Source organism: Euleptes europaea, chromosome 13, assembly GCF_029931775.1.
Source record: "Euleptes europaea isolate rEulEur1 chromosome 13, rEulEur1.hap1, whole genome shotgun sequence".
Taxonomy (NCBI): Eukaryota; Metazoa; Chordata; class Lepidosauria; order Squamata; family Sphaerodactylidae; genus Euleptes; species Euleptes europaea.
This window is the reverse complement of record NC_079324.1, coordinates 27,627,052-27,650,345: the sequence shown is the minus strand read 5'-3', so window position 1 is coordinate 27,650,345 and position 23,294 is coordinate 27,627,052. Positions and strand designations below refer to the sequence as shown.

The 23,294-nt window shown below is 42.8% G+C and overlaps 1 protein-coding gene across 4 annotated transcripts in view; it reads left to right on the top strand.

Annotated features, from left to right (window-relative positions):
- Window positions 1–23,294, top strand: part of GRIA3 (glutamate ionotropic receptor AMPA type subunit 3) — a 256,155-nt gene that overhangs the window by 223,932 nt on the left and 8,929 nt on the right. For 2 of the 4 annotated variants that reach the window (XR_008933744.1, XM_056859906.1), the window contains exons 13-14: window positions 2,039–2,286; window positions 2,948–3,062. Coding sequence is in view for 3 of the 4 variants with exons in the window: in XM_056859906.1 (XP_056715884.1) it covers window positions 2,039–2,286; window positions 2,948–3,062 (363 nt within the window). In the remaining variant the exon portion in view is untranslated. The remainder of the gene's footprint in view (window positions 1–2,038; window positions 2,287–2,947; window positions 3,063–23,294) is intronic. The other 2 variants (XM_056859905.1, XM_056859907.1) reach the window with 1 other exon arrangement.

Sequence of the window (23,294 nt, the reverse complement as noted above, 5' to 3'; positions counted from 1 at the left end):
CAGACAGTCCTCTGCTGTGGGAGGGGCCAGTCCTCTGGATCCCCCGCTCGGCCTGGGCAGTGGGCCTGCAAACAGATAAGAACATAAGAACATAAGAAAGGCCCTGCTGGATCAGACCAAGGCCCATCAAGTCCAGCAGTCTGTTCACACAGTGGCCAACCAGGTGCCTTTAGGAAGCCACAAATAAGACGACTGCAGCAGCACCATCCTGCCTGTGTTCCACAGTACCCAAAATAATAGGCATGCTCCTCTGATACTAGAGAGAATAGGTATGCAGCATGACCAGTATCCATTCTAACTAATAACCATTAATACCCCTCTCCTCCATGAATATGTCCACTCCCCTCTTAAAGCCCTCCAAGCTAGCAGCCATCACCACATCCTGGGGCAGGGAGTTCCACAATTCAACTATGCGTTGTGTGAAAAAATATTTCCTTTTATCTGTTTCGAATCTCTCGCTCTCCAGCTTTAGCAGATGACCCCGTGTTCTAGTATTATGGGAGAGGGAGAAAAACGTCTCCCTGTCCACTCTCTCCAAACCATGCATAATTTTATAGACCTCTATCATGTCTCCCCTTAGCCGCCTTCTTTCCAAGCTAAACAGCCCTAAGCGTCCTAACCGCTCCCCATAGGACAGTTGCTCTAGTCCCTTAATCATTTTGGTTGCTCTTTTCTGCACCTTCTCAAGCTCTGTAATATCCTTTTTTAGGTGTGGTGACCAGAACTGTACACAGTATTCCAAGTGTGGTCTCACCATAGATTTGTACAAGGGCAGTATGATATCAGCAGTTTTATTCTTTATTCCTCGTCTAATTATGGCCAGCATGGAATTTGCCTTTTTTACAGCAGCCGCACACTGGGTTGACATCTTCATTGAGCTATCCACTACCACCCCAAGATCCCTTTCTTGGTCTGTCGCTGCCAGCACAGATCCCATCAGTGTATATGTGAAGTTGGGATATTTTGCCCCAATAGGCATCACTTTACACTTGCTCACATTGAATCTCATTTGCCATTTTAATGCCCACTTACACACTTCATACATGAATAAGAGAGATGAATGAGTGACAAAATAGGCTGTGCTGTCACGTCAAGTTTGGTCCTAACTGCACTTGTAATCCAATAGATATATAAAGCCAAAAAACCTTGCCTCGTTTAGGAATGGATGAATGTTCTCTATTTCATCTGTGATTCTGTCTATATTTCCCCAGCAGTTTCATTTCTCTGTTTGTTGCTGCTGTTTTCGCCGATTTTGTTTGTATTGCGTGCTCCTGTGATACAGTTTTTAGACACAGATTGGATTGGATCCAGCAAAGCGTGAGCAGAAAGGAAAACGTACTTAGTGCCGTTCCGTTAGCACAAGCAATACAATAGCATCTAGTGCAACCTACAGTGCTTCGCTGCAGTATTGACCCAGACAAAACATACCCTGTGCTCCATGTCTTGACCATGCAGCAAAGGAAGTTTGAATCCAATACTTTTAACTTAGTGCAAGCAGCCTGTGAGGCTGACTTTTAGCCCTTCTACTTGCACAAATGATGTTGCGCCCACAGAAATGCTCTATGGGATAGCACCATTTGAACAGTACAATGGATGTCATGTATATGTATATGATGCATGTACAGGGTTGCCAACCTCCACATAGTAGCTGGAGATCTCCTGCTATTACAACTGATCTCCAGCAGATAGAGATCAGTTCCCCTGGAGAAAATGGCCGCTTTGGCAATTGGTCTCTATGGCATTGAAGTCCCTCCCCTCCCCAAACCCTCCCCTCCTCAGGCTCCACCCCAAAAACCTCCCGCCGGTGGTGAAGAGGGACCTGGTAACCCTATGCATGTAAATTACTGATGCATAAATCATGTCTAGAAATACATGGCTAAAAGTCGATGGGGAAATAAGAAATTGCCCGAAGGATTCTGGGGATTGAAACAGCAGGGATGACAGATTTACAAACCCTTCCTTGCCCATTTCAGGAAGTCTGTAGAGTGGCAAATTGTTTGTTGACCTTTGCTCCCCTCTCATCTTTTCCCTTCCACAGAGATCCAAAATAGCTGTGTATGAGAAAATGTGGTCGTACATGAAGTCGGCAGAGCCATCGGTCTTTGCCAAAACAACGGCGGATGGGGTAGCCCGCGTGAGGAAATCAAAGGGGAAGTTTGCCTTCCTGCTCGAATCGACCATGAATGAGTACATTGAACAACGAAAGCCCTGTGACACAATGAAAGTTGGTGGGAACCTGGATTCCAAAGGCTATGGTGTAGCAACTCCCAAAGGCTCATCATTAAGGTGGGTGGAATAATATAACAATCTCCATGTTGTTATAGTATTCCACCTACCCTGATGTATTGTGTTGTCATTTTCTTTCTTGTGGATTTGAGGTAAACTTACACAGTTTAAAAAAAAATCTTTCCATATTCCATGGAGTTAAATAAGACGGTAAATTATGGTTTCATTGACTTGAATGCATCCATTTTTTTTCCTAAATGTTCTCTCCGTGTTGTCCTTTCTGATTGTTTGTTGCTGGTTTTTTTTGTTTGTTTGTTTGTTTGTTTTAATTTTGTAGTCCAGGGGCTTTTTTCAGTTTAGATGGTAAAAGCCCAAGGTTTAAAACCGCCATACATGACAAGCATTAATTGCATGATGTGGTGTTCTCGTGACCTCTTCTTCTTCTTCTTCTTCTTTATCTCTTTTTGTTCCTTCTTTTTTTTTTCTCAAAGACAATTTTCCCGTCCCGCACACTTCCGTTTTTTGAGCAAATGTTTATCCTCCATGCCACCTTCCAATATTTAACCCTGTTGTTTGCTGTAACAAACACATCGCTGTAGCTCCACCTCCCTGTGAAAATTTTCTAGCAATTTGTCCTCTTGTGCTCCTTTCTTTATACGTTTGAACGACTTAACCGAGCATCTGTGCATTATTCTTACGAGTTATGTTTTATCGTTTCAAGAAATGCTGTTAACCTGGCAGTATTAAAACTGAATGAGCAAGGCCTCTTGGACAAATTGAAAAACAAATGGTGGTACGACAAAGGAGAGTGCGGCAGCGGGGGAGGTGACTCCAAGGTCAGCCTCAATGTCACCACAATCGGGTACCTTAGTCAAGAGTAATCGGCAAGGCTGTTATTTTATGCATCAGGGAAAAAAGAGCCTTTAGAAGATGAGAGACTGTCTGGAAAACCGTCCTGGCTGACTCGCTCGCTTGCTCAGTAGCTTCAATCCGGCCGGCTTTTTTTATTATTATTTTATGCGCTGCTGACCATTGCGATCTATCCCAGGCGCTTGTTTAACTAACAGAGAGAGGAGCCAGTCGAAATTCCCTTGCGTCCATCGTTCGGGATCCAAAGCGCTGCACCTGAGCCTCTGTCCGCACATTAGGGGGTTTTCAGGGCCAGCCCCTTCCATCCACCCCTAAAATACAGCCCTTGAAGGTCAGGGGACACTCAAGGGCTGCTGCCAGAAGTGAGAATTACCAGCAGAGCCATGTGGGTGCAGAAGTGCTTCAGATGTGCACTTGAGGCTCTTTGGATCCCAGCTGTAATTGTTTTTAATTTTTTTTAATCTACATATTAGCACAAGATTCTAGGTGTTTGGAGAGATAAAAAATCGATATGCTAGTTTTGAAACCGTTTCAGAGAGGCCGTTAGTATGAAGCATCCTTTGCAAACAACTTTGATATTAGTAGGTTTTTAAGGCTGCTCATTATGTACTGTGAAAACTAAGAAACAAGCATTTAGGTTCACGGCTTGTTGTGGGGTTTTTATTATTATAAAGGGACCTTGTTTTATAAGGCCGACTACTCCTTTGTAGCTACTTAATTATTATGCATTTTTTAAAGCTCCATATTATACTGCATATGCAACATAAGGCGGGTGAGGAGTGGGAAAATTAGAAAACTGGCATTTAGTTCTGCAGCTTGTTTTAAAAGATGAATTTCTGAAGAGACCACGCCTGCCAACCCCCAGGCTGCATGACTTAGTGTCCCCCAGGCAAGCAATGCCACAGTGTGTGGGACCAACCAGTCAGCTCTCAACTGGGTCCATGCGGAGGCCCCACATACAGGAATTGGCATCCCGAGTTGGGTAGTCCTAATATGAATGCCCTGATTCCCTTGACATTGGCACTGCAGTTTCGAGGCATGGTGAGGTACTGCTTCAGAGAAACACTGCCTTTCTGGACCAGCTGGAGACCCATGAAGCATTAAGGGCCCTCGCCCATATTTAAGAGGCCTTTTGAGAGTTCTGTGAGTGGAGGGAAAGAGCTCAACAATGAGCCCATTTCCACACTCGGTCTTGCCTACCCCACGATGTGGTGATGGCTGCCAACTTGGAAGGCTTGAAGAGAGGAGTGGACATGTTCATGGAAGAGAAGGGTATTCTTGGCTACTAGTAAAAATGGATACTAGTCATGATGCATCCCTATTCTCTCCAGGATCAGAGGAGCATGCCTATTATATTGTGGTGTGTGTGTGTGTGTGTGTGTGTGTGTGTGTGTGTGAAGTGCCGTCAAGTTGTTTCTGACTCATGGTGACCCTATGAATCAATGTCCTCCAAAGTGTCCTATCCTTAACAGCCTTACTCAGATCTTGCAAATTGAGGGCCGTGGCTTCCATTATAGAGTCAATCCATCCCTTGTTGAGTCTTCCTCTTTTCCTGCTGCCTTCAACTTTTCCTAGCATGATTGTCTTCTCCAGTGACTCTTGTCTTCTCATAATATGTCCAAAGTACGACAGCCTCAGTTTAGCCATTTTAGCTTCTAGGGTCAGTACAGGCTTGATTGTATTAGGTGCTGTGAAACACAGGCAGGGTGCTGCTGCAGTTGTCTTGTTTGTGGGCTTCCTAGAGGCACCTGGTTGGCCGCCGTGTGAACAGGCTGCTGGACTTGATGGACCTTGGTCTGATCCAGCATGGCCTTTCTTGTGTTCTTATGTAGTAAAGCATGAATGTGAAATCATCACAGCAGAAAAGTAAACTCCATAGGGTATTTTCAGGAGGGTCGTTGGGCTGGTCTGCAGTAGAAGAGCTAGGTTTGAGTCCAGTAGCACGTTGGAGACCAACAATATTTGTGGGGTAAAACTTTTGAGAGTCAAAGCTCAGTTCATAAGATAAAAGTAGGAATGATGATAAAAGGTCACAGGGATCTCCATTCCGACTTGTATCTGATGAAGGGAGCTTTGACTCTCAAAAGCTTATACCCAGAAAATCTTGTTGGTCTCGGAGGTGCCACTGGACTCGAATCTAGCTCTCCATAAGATATATCACGCTGTGACATTTTCTCCTTGTTATCCTCAAAGACAACTTTGACATGATTCAGGGCCCTTGCGCATAAATCCCTGTGTGTTAGGCCCTTCTCATGCAATCTGCCATTTCTTTTTTCCATGGGTCTCTGGATCACATGAACATCTGCTTAAATAGCTAATTTCTGTGAGTCGGTCCCACATCACGTATTGAAATTTCAATGTGCAGCAAGGGAGGAGGCAGGAGCCCAAAGCTCAGGGCTGCATCTCACCACACGTATAACCCACATGGCTGTTGATCAATGCTAATCACCCCAAAAGGGAACGGGTGTTTGTGGAAAGCGAATTAGTTCCATCCGTTGAAAACAAATACCCAAAAGGATCCAATTAAACTCTCTGGATTACCAACATTTTCATGCAATCTGTTACTTAAAGAACAATATCCTGTAATCTCTTCTGTAGCTAACCAAGCCATTGCAGAAGGATTATTGATAGGAAAGCATTCAAGTGGTTATTGCTCTTCCTGCATTTCTTAATAAGGGCTGCTTTTCTCTGCCTGGCAAATGGAATAATCAGTTACTTTAATCATATTGGATAACAGCAAAAATGGTTTCATGATTAAAACAAAGGACAGTTTATGCCGTCTTCTATTCTTTCATCATTACTTCGTGAGGACTAAAAGCTGGAAGGGGGAAAATATCCAAATAGGCATCTTAGCTCAAGTGCTTACTCCCTGATGCAACCTTAAATTTAATGTTGCACGCGCCAACATATGAAATATTTAATTTCCTGCTTGTTCACAGTGTTGCATTGTGCAAGGCTGCTCCGTGGCTGGTTTGCCAAAGTAGATCACAGCCCTCTCAAGCGTCTTAGTGCAAAGAGAGATTACTGTCTCTGAATAATTTTAACACAATATTTGTATAACGGGAAGCTCAGGGACAAAATCCTGTTTCGTTTTTTTAACCTACTCAGGCATTGCATAAAAGTCACATTCTCTTAAGCCGCAGAAGAAAAGTGTTTCATTTATAACTGGGCAAGGAAACCAAAGGCCAGATCACCAAATCCAGAGAAATGAGAGGAGGCATCTGGGAATCACAAAGGGCATATCTCTATGATAACATCTTTTGGGTGTTCATGCTGGAGGAGAAGGGGTTAAAGAGCCCTCTGCTTGGGTCTCCTCACACATAGGAATGAGTCAGTGGGTGGAGCCGTCGGTACCTGCCCTTAAGCCATTTCTCAGCTGAAATTATGGTTGCATACAATGTTTTCAAAATGCATTAACATTAGTTGCTAGCCAAGGAAATATTATCTGTTAGGTATGTTTGAGTCCATTTGTTTCCATGGGCTTTAAATCAGTGGGTTGGATTGTAAGAATTAGTTCCACTAAAAACAGTGCCTTCCTCAAGGAACCTTGCTCCAGAGGATCACACCTCTTTCACTAGAGGAAGGCACTGGAAGAAGGATCCACCTTTAGTGGAATGGATTCAGAGGATCCAACCTGATGTCTAATTTTATGTTAGACTGTTGACTTTTTCTTTTTCCATGTTTTATTAAAACCCAGTACAGCAATGCCACTTCTCCATGGGTAATTTCAGTCCATTCATTGCGGGTTTGTCCATTACAGGGTGGGGGGAATCAATAACTCCTTTGTTACGACCACTAAAACATCACAAAGCAGAAAGCAAGCTTTTGATTTCACTAGCCTGCTTCTTCTTCTGGATGGTGGGGGAGAGGCGGAAATGAAGTTGGGCACCCAGCCTGAAGAATAGTTTTGGTGACACCAAAAGCTTGTTGGCTTTTTCATTATGCTTTAGCCGGTTCTGATCAAGGTATTAACCTCATTCTTCCCTTTGAACGTAATCTTTTAAATTTCAATATATAGGCTAGGATACACATAACAACTCCATACCCACCAGGGTAATAGCCACCAAACCCACCACCTATTAGCCACCATACCCACCAGGTATTAGCCACTGAAAGACCTATCCATAGCTCTTAGCTAAATGGAATTTCTATTCTTGGAAACAATACGTTCCTGAACGTGTGTGCCGGGTGGGTGGGGAATCAGGGCTTTTGCCTTCCTCATCCACTTGTAAGTTCATGGAGGCATGCATCTAGCACCAGTTGGAAGTATAGTGCTATGTGCACATCTAGACCAATCCTGTACATTTTCCCAGTGTTCTTATCTTCTAAATAATATGTTCAGTTCTTTTAAAAATGCTTCCTAGGCAAACAGCCATTGCCATTACCTATGGCAATGAATTCCATAAGTTAATTTTGCATGGAGGCTCTTCACTTTTAAAAAGTCCAAAATCCAATTAAGCAAGACTAAGCTTTTGGGGGCTCTGTAAGAATTAATTGGACCCCAGCTGAGAAAATGTTAAGTGGTGTGGTAGCCCTTTTTGTGTCCCACAATATATAATAAAAATAAATAAAATTAGAGCCTTGTCTTCCATGGTTTCAACCTGCAGGTTGCAAATAGCTCCCATTATTTGTTTGTTTGCACAAAGCAACTCTTAAGAACTGGGGGTCATTTTCAGTTGTAAACCTCCATTCTCCGGGCCAAGTCCCTCGGGAACAGAATGTGGGTCAAGCCAGTTGCTCATTCCAGATGCATACAAACACTTTTTCCTCCAGGAACTAAAATACGCCCTTTAAAACTGCTTAAAGATTTTTTTTTCCCTTCCACTAAAAGAATAAAAAAATAGGCTTTTCTTCTTTCTTCTTCTTTTCCTCTTGGCGCATTGCAAATGTTTTATGCACATCTTCTGGCAGCGCCTGTAGCTTTTGCTCAAAATAGCTTCTCGTTCGAACATGACATTTGATACCCATTTAATATTCCAGGCTAGAATTGTCTTCATATTCAGCACTTTAAAATCATCTATTCCTGACTGTAAATAAGACACTTCGACTGCAATTGTTCAAGAGAGTTTGCTGAGGTTGCAGATCTTTCGAGGAATAGGTTAGGATTTCACAAACGATGGGGGTGGCAAACCTAAGAATGCTTTGCCTTCAGTTTACCAGGCATACTGAAAGTAGCAGCCATGTTCGGAGCAGTGGGGCAAGTCTTGGGGCTACTGTACATGACCCATATGGCCAGGGTTACTAACCTCCAGGGGGTGGCTATTACAACTGATCTACAGCCGATAGAGATCAGTTCCCCTGGAGAAAATGGCCACTTTGGCAGTTGGACTCTATGGCATTGAAGTCCCTCCACTCTCCAAACCCCGTCCTCCTCAGGCTCCACCCCCAAAATCTCCCGGTATTTCCCGACATGGAGCTGGCAACCCTACCTTTTGCCATTCTCTGGAGCCTCACACAAAACCTCTAGATTTCTATATTATGTTTTCACATGAATACACAGCCAACGGCTTAACTAAATGTTACAAAGCCCTTTGGTTGTGTCCAGATCTGCCACAAGTACTTTCAATCAGATGTGACTTGTGAGTTCCCTACTGGGAACCCAATTCCCAGATGTATGGGGGTCTGGTGCAGATCAGGACTGAGCTGCATGGGGAGAAGGTACTTTAGCCTCCCCCTATTTGGCATTTTCCTGTCCTGAAATGGCTGTGGGGGTGCTACGTACCCCATGGGAAGTGCCAAATGCATTGATGGGGTACTCACAGGTTCAACATCATCTTTATTTTTCTGTGAATGTATAGCTGTCGCACATCTTGATCAAAGAGGCTCTTCTTTTAGGACTAACTCGGGATAGTTTTGAAATATGCAATAGTTCCTTGATTTAAATCAGTGGTTCCCAAAGTGGGCAGTACCACCCCCCGGGGGAGTTGGGATTACCTAGGGGGGCACTAAGAGGCAAGGGGGCAGCAGGGGCACTAGAGGTGGGCCCCTTCAACTGTGTTGTTGGGATAGGGTAGGGGTGCTGGGGTTGAGTTTGTAGAACTGGGGGAGTGGCCCAAAAAGTTTGGGAACCACTGATTTAAATTATTTTGAATAGTCATATTTGTTAATCACTTAATTGGCACTTAGCATGTTCAAAGTCTTGGCAACTTTTATTTCATCTCTCTTCCGAGCAACCTTTGTGAATTCCTCGTTATTCCCATTTTAAAGATTGAGAACTGGATAAAGAGGCAATTCACAGATTATTACTACCATCCTATGAACATTAGTGGGATCCAGTAAACTCGCTCACCACACAAACCAGATCCATGAAGAGATCCATGCACATCCTTGGAGCTCTGTTTATCTGACGTTTTTATCCCACCCTTCCTTTCAAGGAGTTCAACATGGCAAACACATCATTTTGCTGCTCTAATTTTTCCTTCTCTCCATTTTTTAATTTCCATCAATGCCTTGGTGAAGGTTGGGCTGAGAGGGAGAAGGTAACTAGCCCAAAGCCATCTCGTGAGCTTCATGGTCAAGCAGAGATCTGAACATGGGACTCTCTGGTGAAAACCCTTCTGTCTAACCACACTGACTCTTTTGGGTCTTGGCCTTTCCAGTTGTCTCCTTGCTACCCTCACAGGGAGGCATCATTAACCCAAAATTTTAATACTCCCCCACACTTAAGAAGTTGAACTCATGATGGGGAACTTTGAAATTCCAAAAGAAACCCCAAGTTCTCACCTTCTTGCGCTCATGTCAGGAGTGTCTCTGGATCATTGCTGTGTTGTTCCATTAATTCAGGAGGAGTTCTTTCCTCGTAATGTGCCTAAAATAGGAGTGAATGTGTGCTTCATAACTGATATTTTTTTGTCTTCCCCATATGGACCCCCTGTTGTCTTGCTTCTCAGTCTCTGAGTTCCCCCCCCCCACATCTCGCGTTTGTCACCTAGTAATTGTGCACCTACCTACACTAATCTTTTATGCCAAGTTCTATTATGACCTTAAATAAGTATTTAATAACCCACACATTTCCACCCACTCTGTACTTGTCACCGTTGTGAAGTATTGATAATAATAAAGTGACAAGCTAGTTAAATTTGATGCTCGGGGAATCAAACATGGAAGGGTTTTGGAGACTGTATATAGCACAACCCGCCAAAGACTGATTCACAAAGCATCCAAGAATGATGACTGTCACCTGACCATGATTGGTCAGGTGTGTGTGCCCAAAGTAGGGAAACACTTGTTTTTTGGATATGTCTGAAACTGACTTGGGATTTTCATGTGAATGGCAAGATTCACCAAACGCTCATCATTCGCTATGGCATAGATAAGCTACCAAGATTTCTTTGATTAGCAGGTGTGTTTATATGATTGCAAGCTTGGACAAAGGGCACTGCAGAAGTCATTCCAGACCAATTTTCTACTCTAATAAAGTAAAGGAGAGGGTTGTGACTCAGTGGTACGGTGTATGCTTTGCTTGCAGAAGACCCTACGTTGGATTCCCGATATCCAAAGGTTCTCAGGTGATGGGATTGAGCCTGAGACCTTGGAGAGATGCAGTAAGTCAGAGGAGACAAAACTCAGGTAGCTGGACCAGGGGCCTGTCCCAGTATAAGGCAATAGGTGTTCAAGCCAGAGAGCCAGTTCACATGTTACATTTGCAGTGAGGTTTTCCCCTTGAGGAGTCAAGCTGCTCTTGGATAAGCAATCCAAGATGTCCACCATGAAGCTCATGGATCTCTGACACTGTAATATGCACCATCTCTTGTATCAGAGGGTGATAACAGCCAGTGTGGTATAGTGGTTAGGAGTGGTGGTTTGGAGCAGTGGACTCTAATCTGGAGAACCGGGTTTGATTCCCCACTCCTCCACATGAGTGTTGGACGCTAATCTGGTGAACCGGGTTGGTTTCCCCACTCCTCCACATGAAACCTGCTGGGTGACCTTGGGCTAGTCACAGCTCTGATAGAGCTCTCTCAGCCTCACCTACCTCACAGGGTGTCTGTTGCGGGGAGGTGAAGGGAAGTTGATTGTAAACTGGTTTGATTCTTCCTTAAGTGGTAGAGAAAGTCGGCATATAAAAACCAACTCTTCTTCTCCTCCTCCTCCTTCCTCTAACGAATACAAATAAGAATATGAAGCCTTTATTGGCATTAGTTATACAACATCTATATAAACATGATAAAAACAATTTTGAATCATCTCCATAAAACTGACACTAAAACAGGTTTAAATACATTAGAAGTTACTCACTTCACAGCCCTAAAATTACCTCATGAGTTGCACAAGCTTTCACGCACTTCAATTGCTCTCAGTAAAAATCTTGCCACCACATCAATTATTAGTGGATCCTGCCTCTAACATACTAAAGACTGCATAAAACGTCCTATTTCTTTTTGTAAAGGCTGTATAAAGCCTTCCTTTTCCACCTGGCATTTGCTAAACAGAATTCTGTAACTGTTCTGTGTTTTTTCTGAGTTTAATCTGAGTTGTTCCCAGTTTGGATTGATTGCTTTAAATTGTTTTATAATACTAACCGCGTTGAGTGCAGGAAAAAGCAGTCTAGAAGTATTGGGTTGGATCCAATGGTTCCCTTCCACTAAGAAAACCAACATGATGTAGTCGTTTGAATGCTGGACTAGGGTCTGGAAAACCCAGGCTCGAATCCCCGCTCTGCAATGGAAGCTTGCTGGGTGACCTTGGGTCAGTCCCTCTCAGCCTAACCTCACAGGGTTGTTGTGAGGATAAAACGGAGGAGAAGGGATGATGTTTTAAGCTGCTTTGGGTCCCCGCTGAGGAGAAAAGCAGAGTATAAATATCTAATTAAAAAACATGTGAGGAATGTTCCATCGGAGGAATGAGTCTCTCCTCAGCAGAAAGCTCTTAGCAGAACAGAACGATTGGATCTTACCGATTGCTGATACATCAAATCTGAAGCAGTGGTGTGGCTGAGACCTATACACTGCTGGCCTGGTTCACACACAGTATTGCTCATGAGTCTGGACGTGAGTGAAACGGTAACGTGGATCTCTTTTCAGAAATGGTTGCCGGAAACCTTGAAGGGAAAATGCCTCATTTTTAAATTGAAGTCAAAGTCAGGAATCTTCAGGGGGGTTATTTCAGTTCTCTTCCTAGTGGGTCACCATTGTAATGCTTGTGTTGAAGGCACTGGAATTGTTTCCTGCTGGGTTTTTTTATTATTATTATTTTAACCAACTAAATTCCTTGAAAAGAAGTATGCTATGATGATCTAATGAGATGAAGCAAAACAGTCTGGTAAGAACTTTTTTTTTTTTTAAGAGCATATTTCTGAGGAAGTTCTCCTAACATTTGTATTACAGAATGAAATCATGTGTTTGGGACTGAATATAGCCAATGATTTAAATATGAACATAATATAGTGAGCCCGTACAGACAACCTAAGTACCCCAGAGTGAGCTCTTCACCTTGAGGCAGCATTACCACCTGTATCATCCTGAAAAATAGAAAGGAGGGTTTTACCAAATGGTACCCTATTATATACCTCATGTGAGGTAAGAAGGTTGCCTGTATCCCCCATAGGGTTGTCTCTAAACCATATGGTTGGATCCTGACATCCTTCCAGACACAGAAGATGCCCTTCCAGTCGTGGAAGCGTTCTTCTATAAGTATGAAGATCCTTTGGACAAAATCTAGTAGTTTTGATGTAGCCCACAGGGTCTGTAACCCATGCAGGAAGCTGGTTATCTATAATGTCCAACAATATGTGAGGAGAATTCCACTGTTCCCCTCTTTCCCAGAGTTCACTAATCTCATGTGTTTGGTAAAATTGTTTTCACTAGTTGACAAGATGATATAGAACAAAGCTTCTTAAAATGTGGGTTGCAACCCCGTATGGGGTCACGTAACTGAATCTGGCCCAGGAGGCATCCCAGCATCCCGGGAGGCATTCCCAGAGCATAACAACGCCCCGGGAGGCATTCCCAGGGTGTTCCAGCGCCAGGTGGGGGTGGGGCCAACATTAGTCGGCCTCCTGAGCCGTTTCAGCTCAGGAGCACCCCTTTTTCTTTAGCAGAGATACGCCAGCTTTTTGCTGGCGTATCTCCCATACAACCCTATGAGGGTTGCATGGTTTTTCTGCGCCCGGTGGAGGTTTCGGCGCTGGCAACGCTGCTGGGTTGCCTCCTAAGCTCGGCACAGGCATTCCTTTCAGGAATGCACTGTTTGTCTTCTAATGTGTGCATTGTGACGGACTGTACAAGTTTAAGACATATCTATCAGTCAACTAGGCTAATAAAAAGAGATAATGGTATTGGTTTACTCAGTAGAAACTCAGGCTTGGATCCTATTACATCTTTCCCCTTGTGCCTTGGAGGCGTCTGTGGTGCTTGCTTCCTCTATTGCTAGCTCTTCCATGTGCATGTGCGCACCACAGCAGGGAAAGCCTCCACAGTGGCTGGAGAGAAGGACAAGAAGAACAATGTCATAGGATCCAAGCCTCAATTTTTTTTTAGACTGTTGTCTAGATTTGCCATCGAGTAGCTTCTTTTATATTATACGAGACAAGTGCTGCAGGTGGTGGAATGTGCTGTCAAGTCAAAAACCGATTTATGGTGACCCCATAGGGTTTTCAAGGCAAAGCGTGGTTTGCCATTGCCTGAGTCTGCATAGCAACCCTGGACTTCCTTGGTGGTCTCCCATCCAAGTACTAACCAGGGCTGACTCTGCTTAGTTTTCAAGACCTTATGAGATTGGGCTGGCCTGGGCCATCCAGGTCAGGGCAGTACTCCATGTATGGGAGAATAATTACACACTGACAAATGTAACTACTGTGGCAGCTGCTACTTCTGCTCCGGCTGAATAACAGTGGAAAGTACTTACCTCCTTTACCCATGGCTATATCTTGATGACTCCTACTAGATTAAAGAGAAATCATAGAGATTACAATTCCCTTCCCTGGCTGGCTGTCTTTAGTTTTGGATTGTCTTCTTGAATAATCTGATGATTGCAAGTAGAGATTAGATTAGAAAACTATAACGAGAGAACCTGATATACTTTTATTTATTTATTATGTATACGCCTACCTTTGTCCTGATAATCTCAGAAGCCAACATGGATAACAACAGTATCATTCCATGATTTTTTTTTTAATGTTACAGCTGAGCAAAGATTTTTAATTAGATGTAACCAGATGGAATAGGAGAGCTTTAAAGAATACATCCATAAAGCTGCCTCAGACAGAATCAGACCACCAGTCTAGCAAGGTCAATATTGTCTACCCAGACCGGCAGCAGCTCTCTATGGTCTCAGGTAGAGGCCTTTCACATCACTAACTACCTGATGTTTTTAACTGGAGATATCAGGGATTGAACCTGGGACTTTCTGCATGAAAAGCAAATGCTCTACCACTGAGCCACAGTCCCTCCCCAAATGACTATGCAGAAAGGCAGGATTTTAGCAGGTACAACTTCTCACTCCTGCAAGGTAACCTACACCTGGCAAAATCCCCTTACACAATCATTAAGGAGCCCTTGTCCTCTTTTGTACCTGCTCATCCGTTTTTGAATGGATATGTTAACTTCTCCTTTTCTATTCAACCGAACAAGCTAGTTAGGTGTAAATGATGCTGTTGCAATGCCCAGAGGCAATTTTAAGGCTGAATGTTTGGCTTTAGTGAAAGTGACAATGTTTAGTTTCGAAACAGATTCCTACAACCAGACGACATACTGGAGGAACCAGAATAAATATGGCGGCTTCAATGACACTCTGGTACGCAATGCGTTCTCATTCAAATCCCATTGAAATTGATTTCGGCTGTACAGGAATGATGTTTATTTCACTGCTCCATGTGGGCTGCAGTCCTACAAAACTATTTCTGTACCTAACAGAACTATGAGTCACGGAAGGTTTTGTGGTGGCGACTCATACGTTGAAGAAGCTTGCAAAGATCTATCTTGACATTTCAGAATTTCCAGCGAACGCCAAAGAAAAAGAAGTTCTTCTGAGTTCATTAATGAAATGTGTCAGCTTTCTTTGATGGCGCTTGAACTATATGACAATATGCTGACTACATCCCAGTAGTACTTTAAAAAACAACAACACCCAAGCTTTTTCCTGGATAATGACTTGCATAAGAAAAAAAACCCAGGCAAATTCCTTTTAACAAAGGTCTCAGCATGGATCATTTGGCCAATTATCTCCCTCTAAGAACAAAATAGACACCAACCCTGGAAGGTCAAAAGAGGAGACATATGACCAGAAAGAAGATTAGAACAAATTCACTTCAAACATCAATCAAATTCAAGTTCAGAACAAGTTATTTTCCTGAAACTTTTTAAAGGCTTATAACAATCAGGGTGGTGATTTTTTTTAACGTTCTGGATGGTCAGACACATCCTATTTTAAGGTGTACCATTAAAATGTTTTAAGCATGCATATAAAAAGTTGTATTTGTAGGTATTTGTAAACGAGTGTGTTAATTAGGTACACTCATGACAACCATTTTTTTACAGTTTTTTTACTGCTTCGATCTATTTTGCTTGAAGATGAGCAGAGTGAATCTTGAGTACTCCGTGTTCATGTTCCCACAAAAATAATTTCATCTCATGATGTTCGTGGCTTTCATGAAGATCTTTAATCATCACAACTAAATGATATCACCCATCTCTCCCAGGGTGCTCCTTGCAACTATTCTATCTTTGTGTAGGAAGAAAAATCAGGCATGAAACAATATTTGGAAAGTGGAGTCGATAGAAGATCCAGGAAGGGAGGAGGGGGCAGAAGGTTGAAAGAAAACAGACAAAAGGGCGAACAAGCATAATGCTTATCACCATGTACGAGAAGTCAAGCTTCATGCATATTTCATTGCCAAAAAGATTTTCATTGAGGTACTCAGAGAAACATACATATGGCTCCCAAGTGGTCACCTATCTTACAGTTTGATGGTGGTGGAAAGTGCCGTCAAGTCAAACCTGACTGATGGTGACCCCTGTAGGGTTTACATGGCAAGAGATGAACTGAGGTGGCTTGCCATTGCCTGCCTCTGTACAGCAACCCAGGACTTCCTTGGTGGTCTCCCATCCAAGTACTAACCAGGGACAACCCTGCTTAACATCCGAGATCTGACAAGATCAGGGAAGCCTGCGCCATCCCGGTCAGGACATCTTATAGTTAACAAGGCAACATTTGCTCGGCTTGAGCTGTGGAGGCTAAAGGACGGGTTGTCTACAGAAACAAATCTTTTGCTCCAGACGGTTGGATCCACAGGACTGAAACCCAAAATTCCCTTCCCCCAAGTGTGGACTTCTTCTGATGGAGACAGCCCCCTCCAATAGATGAAACCTGATTACAGTGGAGGAAAATGTATTGTTTGAATGGGAGAAAGCTGAGAATGGACAGAATTCTCCCTTTGAAACTAATGGCGCTTAAGGGGGGCTTAACTCCAGCTATATCTTGCCAAGTTTCTTCTCAGGCATTGTGAACAAATGTACAAAAATCACTTGTAGCAGCTTTTGTTTCCTAATCCAATGTGTGTGCGTTATTCCATTAGTACTCTTATTAAATTATGATCTTGTTATTGTGGAGTTTAATATGTCTGAGCCTCATTTTATATAAATATGTACATGTATACTCTCCTGTCGAGCCAGATGGTGGTGTTGCACTTAGATAAGTTAAGAAGAACTTAAGTTAAGAAGAACTTAATATTAAGGACTGGTTTTTGTATTATAAATTAAAAGGTATATTTAATAAGGATAATCAGCTTGGATTTAATAAAAATAAATCCAAACTGGAAAAAATATTAATAAAGGGAAATAAAGGATTGATAGGAAGAATATATAAATTATTAATTGAAACTAATTTAGAACAAGAAAGAATTAAACCAGTAATGGTGAAATGGATGAAGGAATTAGGATTAAATATTGATCTGGACATATGGGAAAATTTATGGAAGAGAGAATTTAAATTTACAATAACTAATGAAATTAGAGAAAACTTATATAAAATGTTTTATAGATGGTACATAACACCTGTGATGATATCTAAAATGAAAAAAGGAGATTTGGATTTATGTTGGAAATGCGGAATGGAAAGAGGCACTTTTATGCATGTATGGTGGATATGTAAAAAAAATTAAAAGCTTTTGGAAAAAAGTAATTAGGGAAACTAATAATTTGATTAATGACAGAGTAAAAAGAAAACCTACATTTTGTTTATTGGGAATTCCACAAAAAAATATGTATAATAATGACAGGGTTATTTGTCAATATAGTTTTGCTGCTGCAAGAATTGAAATAGCTAAAGTTTGGACGCAAGTGAATAAACCTTCAATTTGTGATTGGAGAGAGAAATTATGGATGTATATGAGGATGGTCAAGTTAACTGAATTCCAAAATGGAAAAGATATGGAAGAATTTAAAAAAACTTGGGCAAAGACCGTCACATATTGGGCTAAACTGGCAAAAATGGATTTTACTACTTTAATTAGTGAGTTATAGAAACTAGTTTTAATATTCTTATATTTTACTGTTAATGGATATTTTTAAAACTGTTAAGACACTTCTTCAGAAGTCGGGTGATGGGTCACTTTTTTAAGGTGGGTGGAGGGCGAAGGGGTATCTTTTTGGTCTTTATAATTTTGTAACTATGAATCTATTAATAAGTATATATAGATACTCTTTTGTATTTTCTGTTGTTAATTTTTTATGTATTATTTTATATTGTATTTGTTTTTGTTTTATGTGTTATGTTATAAAAAATAATGAAAATTTATATAAAAAAGATAACAAAATTTTGATAGAACAAAATATGATCTGCAAGATAAGATACCCCTGACTTTTATAATCGTGATTCTTTATAAATACACATATCTGTGTATCTTTCTGTGTGTCTCGCTTATTGTGTATTTTAATCCAGCCGTGTGCATTGTGTGGTTTGGAAAATTAAATCCTGTTGTAACTCTGGGGGGGAACTCTATGAAAAGCCACCAAGAGAACAACTGAGCTCAAAGGCTAAATTTGCACGCTTGAAAGAAACCAAATAAGAAATGTTTTCAATCACTCAAGAAAAACTAATTACAGAGACAAACATATTAACGGGAAATGGAAGACAACTCCTAGCGCGAAGCCTAGAAGCAGCAGTTCCAAACTCAACAAGGACATTTAACACTTCAACGACTAATTTTCATAGGTTACAAGAAAGTCAACTGCAAATTGCTGCCTGTTTTCTGCTTATTAAAATAACATTCTTTGATTGTAATTTAAACCCAGCAGATTAATCCAGGAGCATTGGGTCTTTTTTTAACTCTGGAAAGAATCAAAATGTTGCTTCTAACAGCCTTTAACTTGCATTTGTGTGTGATATGCTCCAGGGAAGAAGAGGAAGAGTTGGCTTTTATATGTCGACTTTCTCTTCTACTTAAGGAAGACTCAAACTGGCTTACAATCACCTTCCCTTCCTCTCCCCACAATAGACACCCTGTGAGGTAGGTGGGGCTGAGAGAGCAGTGACTAGCCCAAGGTCACCCGGCTGGCTTCATGTATAGGAGTGGGGAAACAAATCTAGTTCACCAGATTAGTGTCTGCCACTCGTGTCGAGGAGTGGGGAATCAAACCCAATTCTCCAGATCAGAGTCCACCATTCCAAACCACCTCTCTTAACCACTACACCACGCTGGAAGGTATAGATATGCTGTCCCTGGCCAACATCCTTGTTTAATAACTTCATTGTTGGTAGCCGTAGAAAAGAGCAGGAGTCCAGTAGAACCTTAAAGACTAACGAAGAGCTACAGCTCACTTCTTCAGATACAGCTAGAATGTGAGTCCATCTATCATATCAGAGGTGTGACATCCAACATGGCAGCTCCAGGAAGGGGGCCCACAAGCAAGCAAACGGGGGTGCGCGCAGGGTTGAACACACAACCCTGTAGGTAGGAATGGCAGCATAAAGCAGCACCTGTCACCTCAGTCCTCAAGGCTGTTGATGTCATCAACTGTCGGCATGGAGAATACAAGAAAGCAGGCACAAAAGCGTCTTTCAGGTCACCTTCGCTGCTACTACTGAACCGGAAACGCCCCAAACCAGATGCAGTTCGCCAGCCTTCTGTTAGCGGAAAACTTAGTTCAAATCAATGGAGTGGAGAAGAAACACAAAACAAAAGAGTAATTGCAGTGGCCTTCCAGGAGCTCAATAAAACAGCCTGGTGTTTTTGTTTTTTTTCCATTCCCTGCCTGGAACTACAAACACAGGGCAGAGGGTTGCCAGTCACTTGGCAAGATACGATGCTTGTGAGGAGAATTTAAACCAGTCGAATGAAATGTTTGTGCAGCAGCATCCAAGATTCAAACGATGCAACAGGAAACAGAAGAAGCAGTAATCCTGCTCTCGGGCACATCAACAGACCTGAAACTGCACGCCGGCAGACATGGAAATGTTGGCTCATTGCACAAGACTCCTCAGTACCTTGATGAATGAGAACATATGCGAGTGTGCCATTTAAAGACAGGATCTATGAGAATTGCTCAAATGTGCCATGATTAGGGTTGTCAGCTCCGGGTTGGGAAATATCTAAAGATTTTTGGGGCGGAGCCTGAGGAGGGCGTGGTTTGGGGAGGGGAGGGACTTCAATGCCATAGAGTCCAATTGCCAAAGTGGCCATTTTGTCCAGGTGAACTGATCTCTATCGGCTGGAGATCAGTAGTAATCTTGGGAGATCTCCAGCTAGTACCTGGAAGGTGGCAACCCTAGCCATGATGCACACTCAACCTTTAGTTTATGTCAGGGGTGTTGAACTCATTTGTTACAAGGGACGGATAACATAAATGTCACTTGGTTGGGCCTGGGGAGGGGGCTGCCTTGACTCTCTCGCGGGCCGGATAAGAGCTCTCAAGGGGCTGGATACAGCCCCCAGATCGTATGTTTGACACCATTGGTTTATGTGTTTCTTTTCATGTTAGATTTGTTCAATACCTTTTTTTTTTTATGAAACACCCCGGTTGTTTTTCTCCAACCTATATGATGAAATTGCCTGAGTCTGTCGTTTCCCCTATCTATGAATTGTGCTTGCAGACTTTAAAAAAAGCAGCCACTCTCCTGTGATGGCTGTTGGCAGAAAAAGTTCAGTAGGGGTGAAGTAGACATCTGGCAGGGACGCCTTTGCCCCTAACGTTCCCCTTCCTGAAGGAGAAGGTATGCCAAGCAGGGCCTCTGTAGATGACCTAGATGACTAGGTGGGAGTGAGCAATCCAGTACCCCATAAGAACTACAGTTGCCAATCTCCAGGTAATAGATGGAGATCTCCTGCTATTACAGCTGATCTCCAGCCAATAGAGATCAGATCACCTAGAGAAAATGGCCGCTTTGGCAATTGGACTCTATGGCATTGAAGTCCCTCCCCTCCACAAACCCCACCCTCTTCAGTCTCCGTCCCAAAAACCTCCTGCCGGTGGCAAAGAGGGACCTGGCAACCCTAATAAGAACTCTATGCTGTGACCCAGCCTCCTCTCCAATGTACTGAGGTACCCTGGCAGAAGTTTTGGTTTTCGCCCAGCAGACAAATCAACACAAATAGTGTTCTGGAAAGGTGAGCGATTTGTGAAAGGAATTCTGCTTTCTGTGCTGCCTGTCAGCAGTTTGCCTGTTTACATCTAGGAAAATATTAGTTCTGGGAAATGTGGTAATTGATAGGTTGTTTGTTTGCCATTTGCTTTGCTAAGCAATTGGTTAGTATTCATTCACCCAAGCGGGTTTTGTTGCGTTTGAAGGACAGCAGCAGGGTCTCTTGGCTTGACTTCAGCAGACACCGTCTTTATATTTCGCCTTCCCACGAAATGGGGGTCTTTAGAATAACCTCTGTGGCGTGTCTCATTAGCATATGGAATGGGATACGAATTATCCGAAAGTGCAGCAGGCCCGCCGAGTTCTTTAGTCCCCTTTCAGAAATCATTAGCATCAATGTGGCATTCCCTATAATTACCATTGTGTCACGGCTGCGGCAGCGTCAATTACTTGCAAATGACAACATTTTGTGTAAATGATGACATTTGGGGGTTGTGGAAAGGCCTTTGATGGAGGGCCCTGGGCTCTACAGTCAATATGGCTAAAACGCCAACATTGAAAAGTCTGTTGAAAGCTATGACCCATGACAAGATGCTGGTTTAGGGTCATTTTCCTATACCGACCAATTCTTCCCTGAAAAATCCCCTTGGCCATTTTAAATTGTTTCTTGCCAGCAGTTATCAGTACAGATCTAGTGGTTGTCTCCCTTTTTGTTGTTGTTAAGGATTTGTTTCTTTGCATACCTAGTGCATAGGTGCATTGAATCACTTATAGTCACTCATGTAGAACCAGTTCTAAATAGATCTGTGCTCCTGGAAATAACTTGTCACTTGACCTACGAAGGGTCAGGAGGACTGCATTGTAAATCCTTCCCAGATTCAATCTTGGTCCAGGGGTGAGATGCAGAAGCACTTTTTAAAATGGAAATTGCAAAATAGGTGGCAGCCCTTGCTTAGCATATCCCTCGTGCTAAGAGGGAACCCCAGCCACTATATCTCCTGGGCATGAAATACATTTATTTATTTGTTTGTTCATATTTAGCGATTTTTATGCCACCTCTCCAGGGAACCTGCCTGAGGCAGTTTACAAAATAAAACGTAATCATATCAAAACATTAAAAGGTAAAGGTCCCCTGTGCAAGCACCGGGTCATTCCTGACCCATGGGGTGACATCACATCCCGATGTTTACTAGGCAGACTTTGTTTACAGGGTGGTTTGCCATTGCCTTCCCCAGTCATCTACACTTTACTCCCCAGCAAGCTGGGTACTCATTTTACCGACCTCGGAAGGATGGAAGGCTGAGTCAACCTCGAGCCGGCTACCTGAAACCGACTTCCTTCGGGATCGAACTCAGGTCGTGATCACAGCTTGGACTGCAGTACTGCAGCTTACCACTCTGTGCCATGGGGCTCCTTATCAAAACATTAAACACTATGAATTAAAATTTAGCATTTAAAAACTCAGCCACAGCATCAAAACATATACCACCGAGCAGTTTAAAATAACAGTTTTCAGACTAAAAGCACACTAGAATTGTGTTAAAAAGACCCCTTAATTAAAAGCCTGGGGGAATGGAAACATTTTATCCTGGGCCTAAAAGACAGCAGCTTGAAATGTGTGTGTGGGTATGTCTGCTCAGACAATACACATATACACAAATGAGGCCAAGTGCAATTAGTACAAGGCAAAATTGTTCAATGACATTTGGGAACAATTTTTTTTTAGGTGATATAACAGTGGAACACACTCAGTGTGCTGTGTTTGGGGGTTTTTTGCTTGTTTTTAATAAAAATAACAGTAACTGATAAGGAGCAGACAGGAGAACAACATCTGGCTAGACTAGAAGGTACTGGGAATTACAGTTAAAGAAAGGGAAATACTCCAAACTAGCAGGAGGATTAGTTAAGAATTTGTAGAGCATGATGGAGTGCCGCATAGCCCGGAGAGGGAGAGAGAGGCTAACAATAGGCTGATTAAAAAAGAAGTTGTAAAGCATCAAATTATCACTGCTAAGGGTGAAATGAAGTTTTAAACAGGTGGTAATGAAATAATAGAAACAGAACCGCTGGTGCGCCTCTCCTACTAATGGCAAATCCCAGCTGAAGTCTGTTTCTCTCGGAGGGTAAAGAGTAGGGAAGCATCCGCAAGTTCTAATAGCGAAATGGGAGGTTTGGAAACGATATGCTTCAGCAGTCTCGATTCAACAAGCATAGTCTCTGTTTTGGTACAATTAGGCTGGTATGACTAGGGATGCCAGCCTCCAGGTGGGACCTGGGGTTCCCCTGGAATTACATCTCATCTCCAGACTACAGAGATCAACACCCCCTGGAAAAAAATGGATGCTTTGGAAGGTGGAGTCTATGGCATGGTACCCCACTGAGGTCCCTGTCCTCCCCCCGCCCCAGACTCCATCCCCAAATCTGCAGGAGTTTCCAACCTTAAGGTTGCCAGCTCTGGGTTGGGAAATACCTGCAGATTGGGAAATACCTGCAGATTGGGAAATACCTGGAGAGAGATACCTGGTGGTCACCTGGAAGTGGTATCACCGTGTCTATGATATCACCCCCCCCCATTTTTTCTCTCGCTGCTTGTTTAAGTGGGCATGGGCAATGGAGTGCAGTGCTGAAAGCTGGTATGCCATTGGTGGGCAACTGGCAACCCTGTTGCTATAGCCTAATTG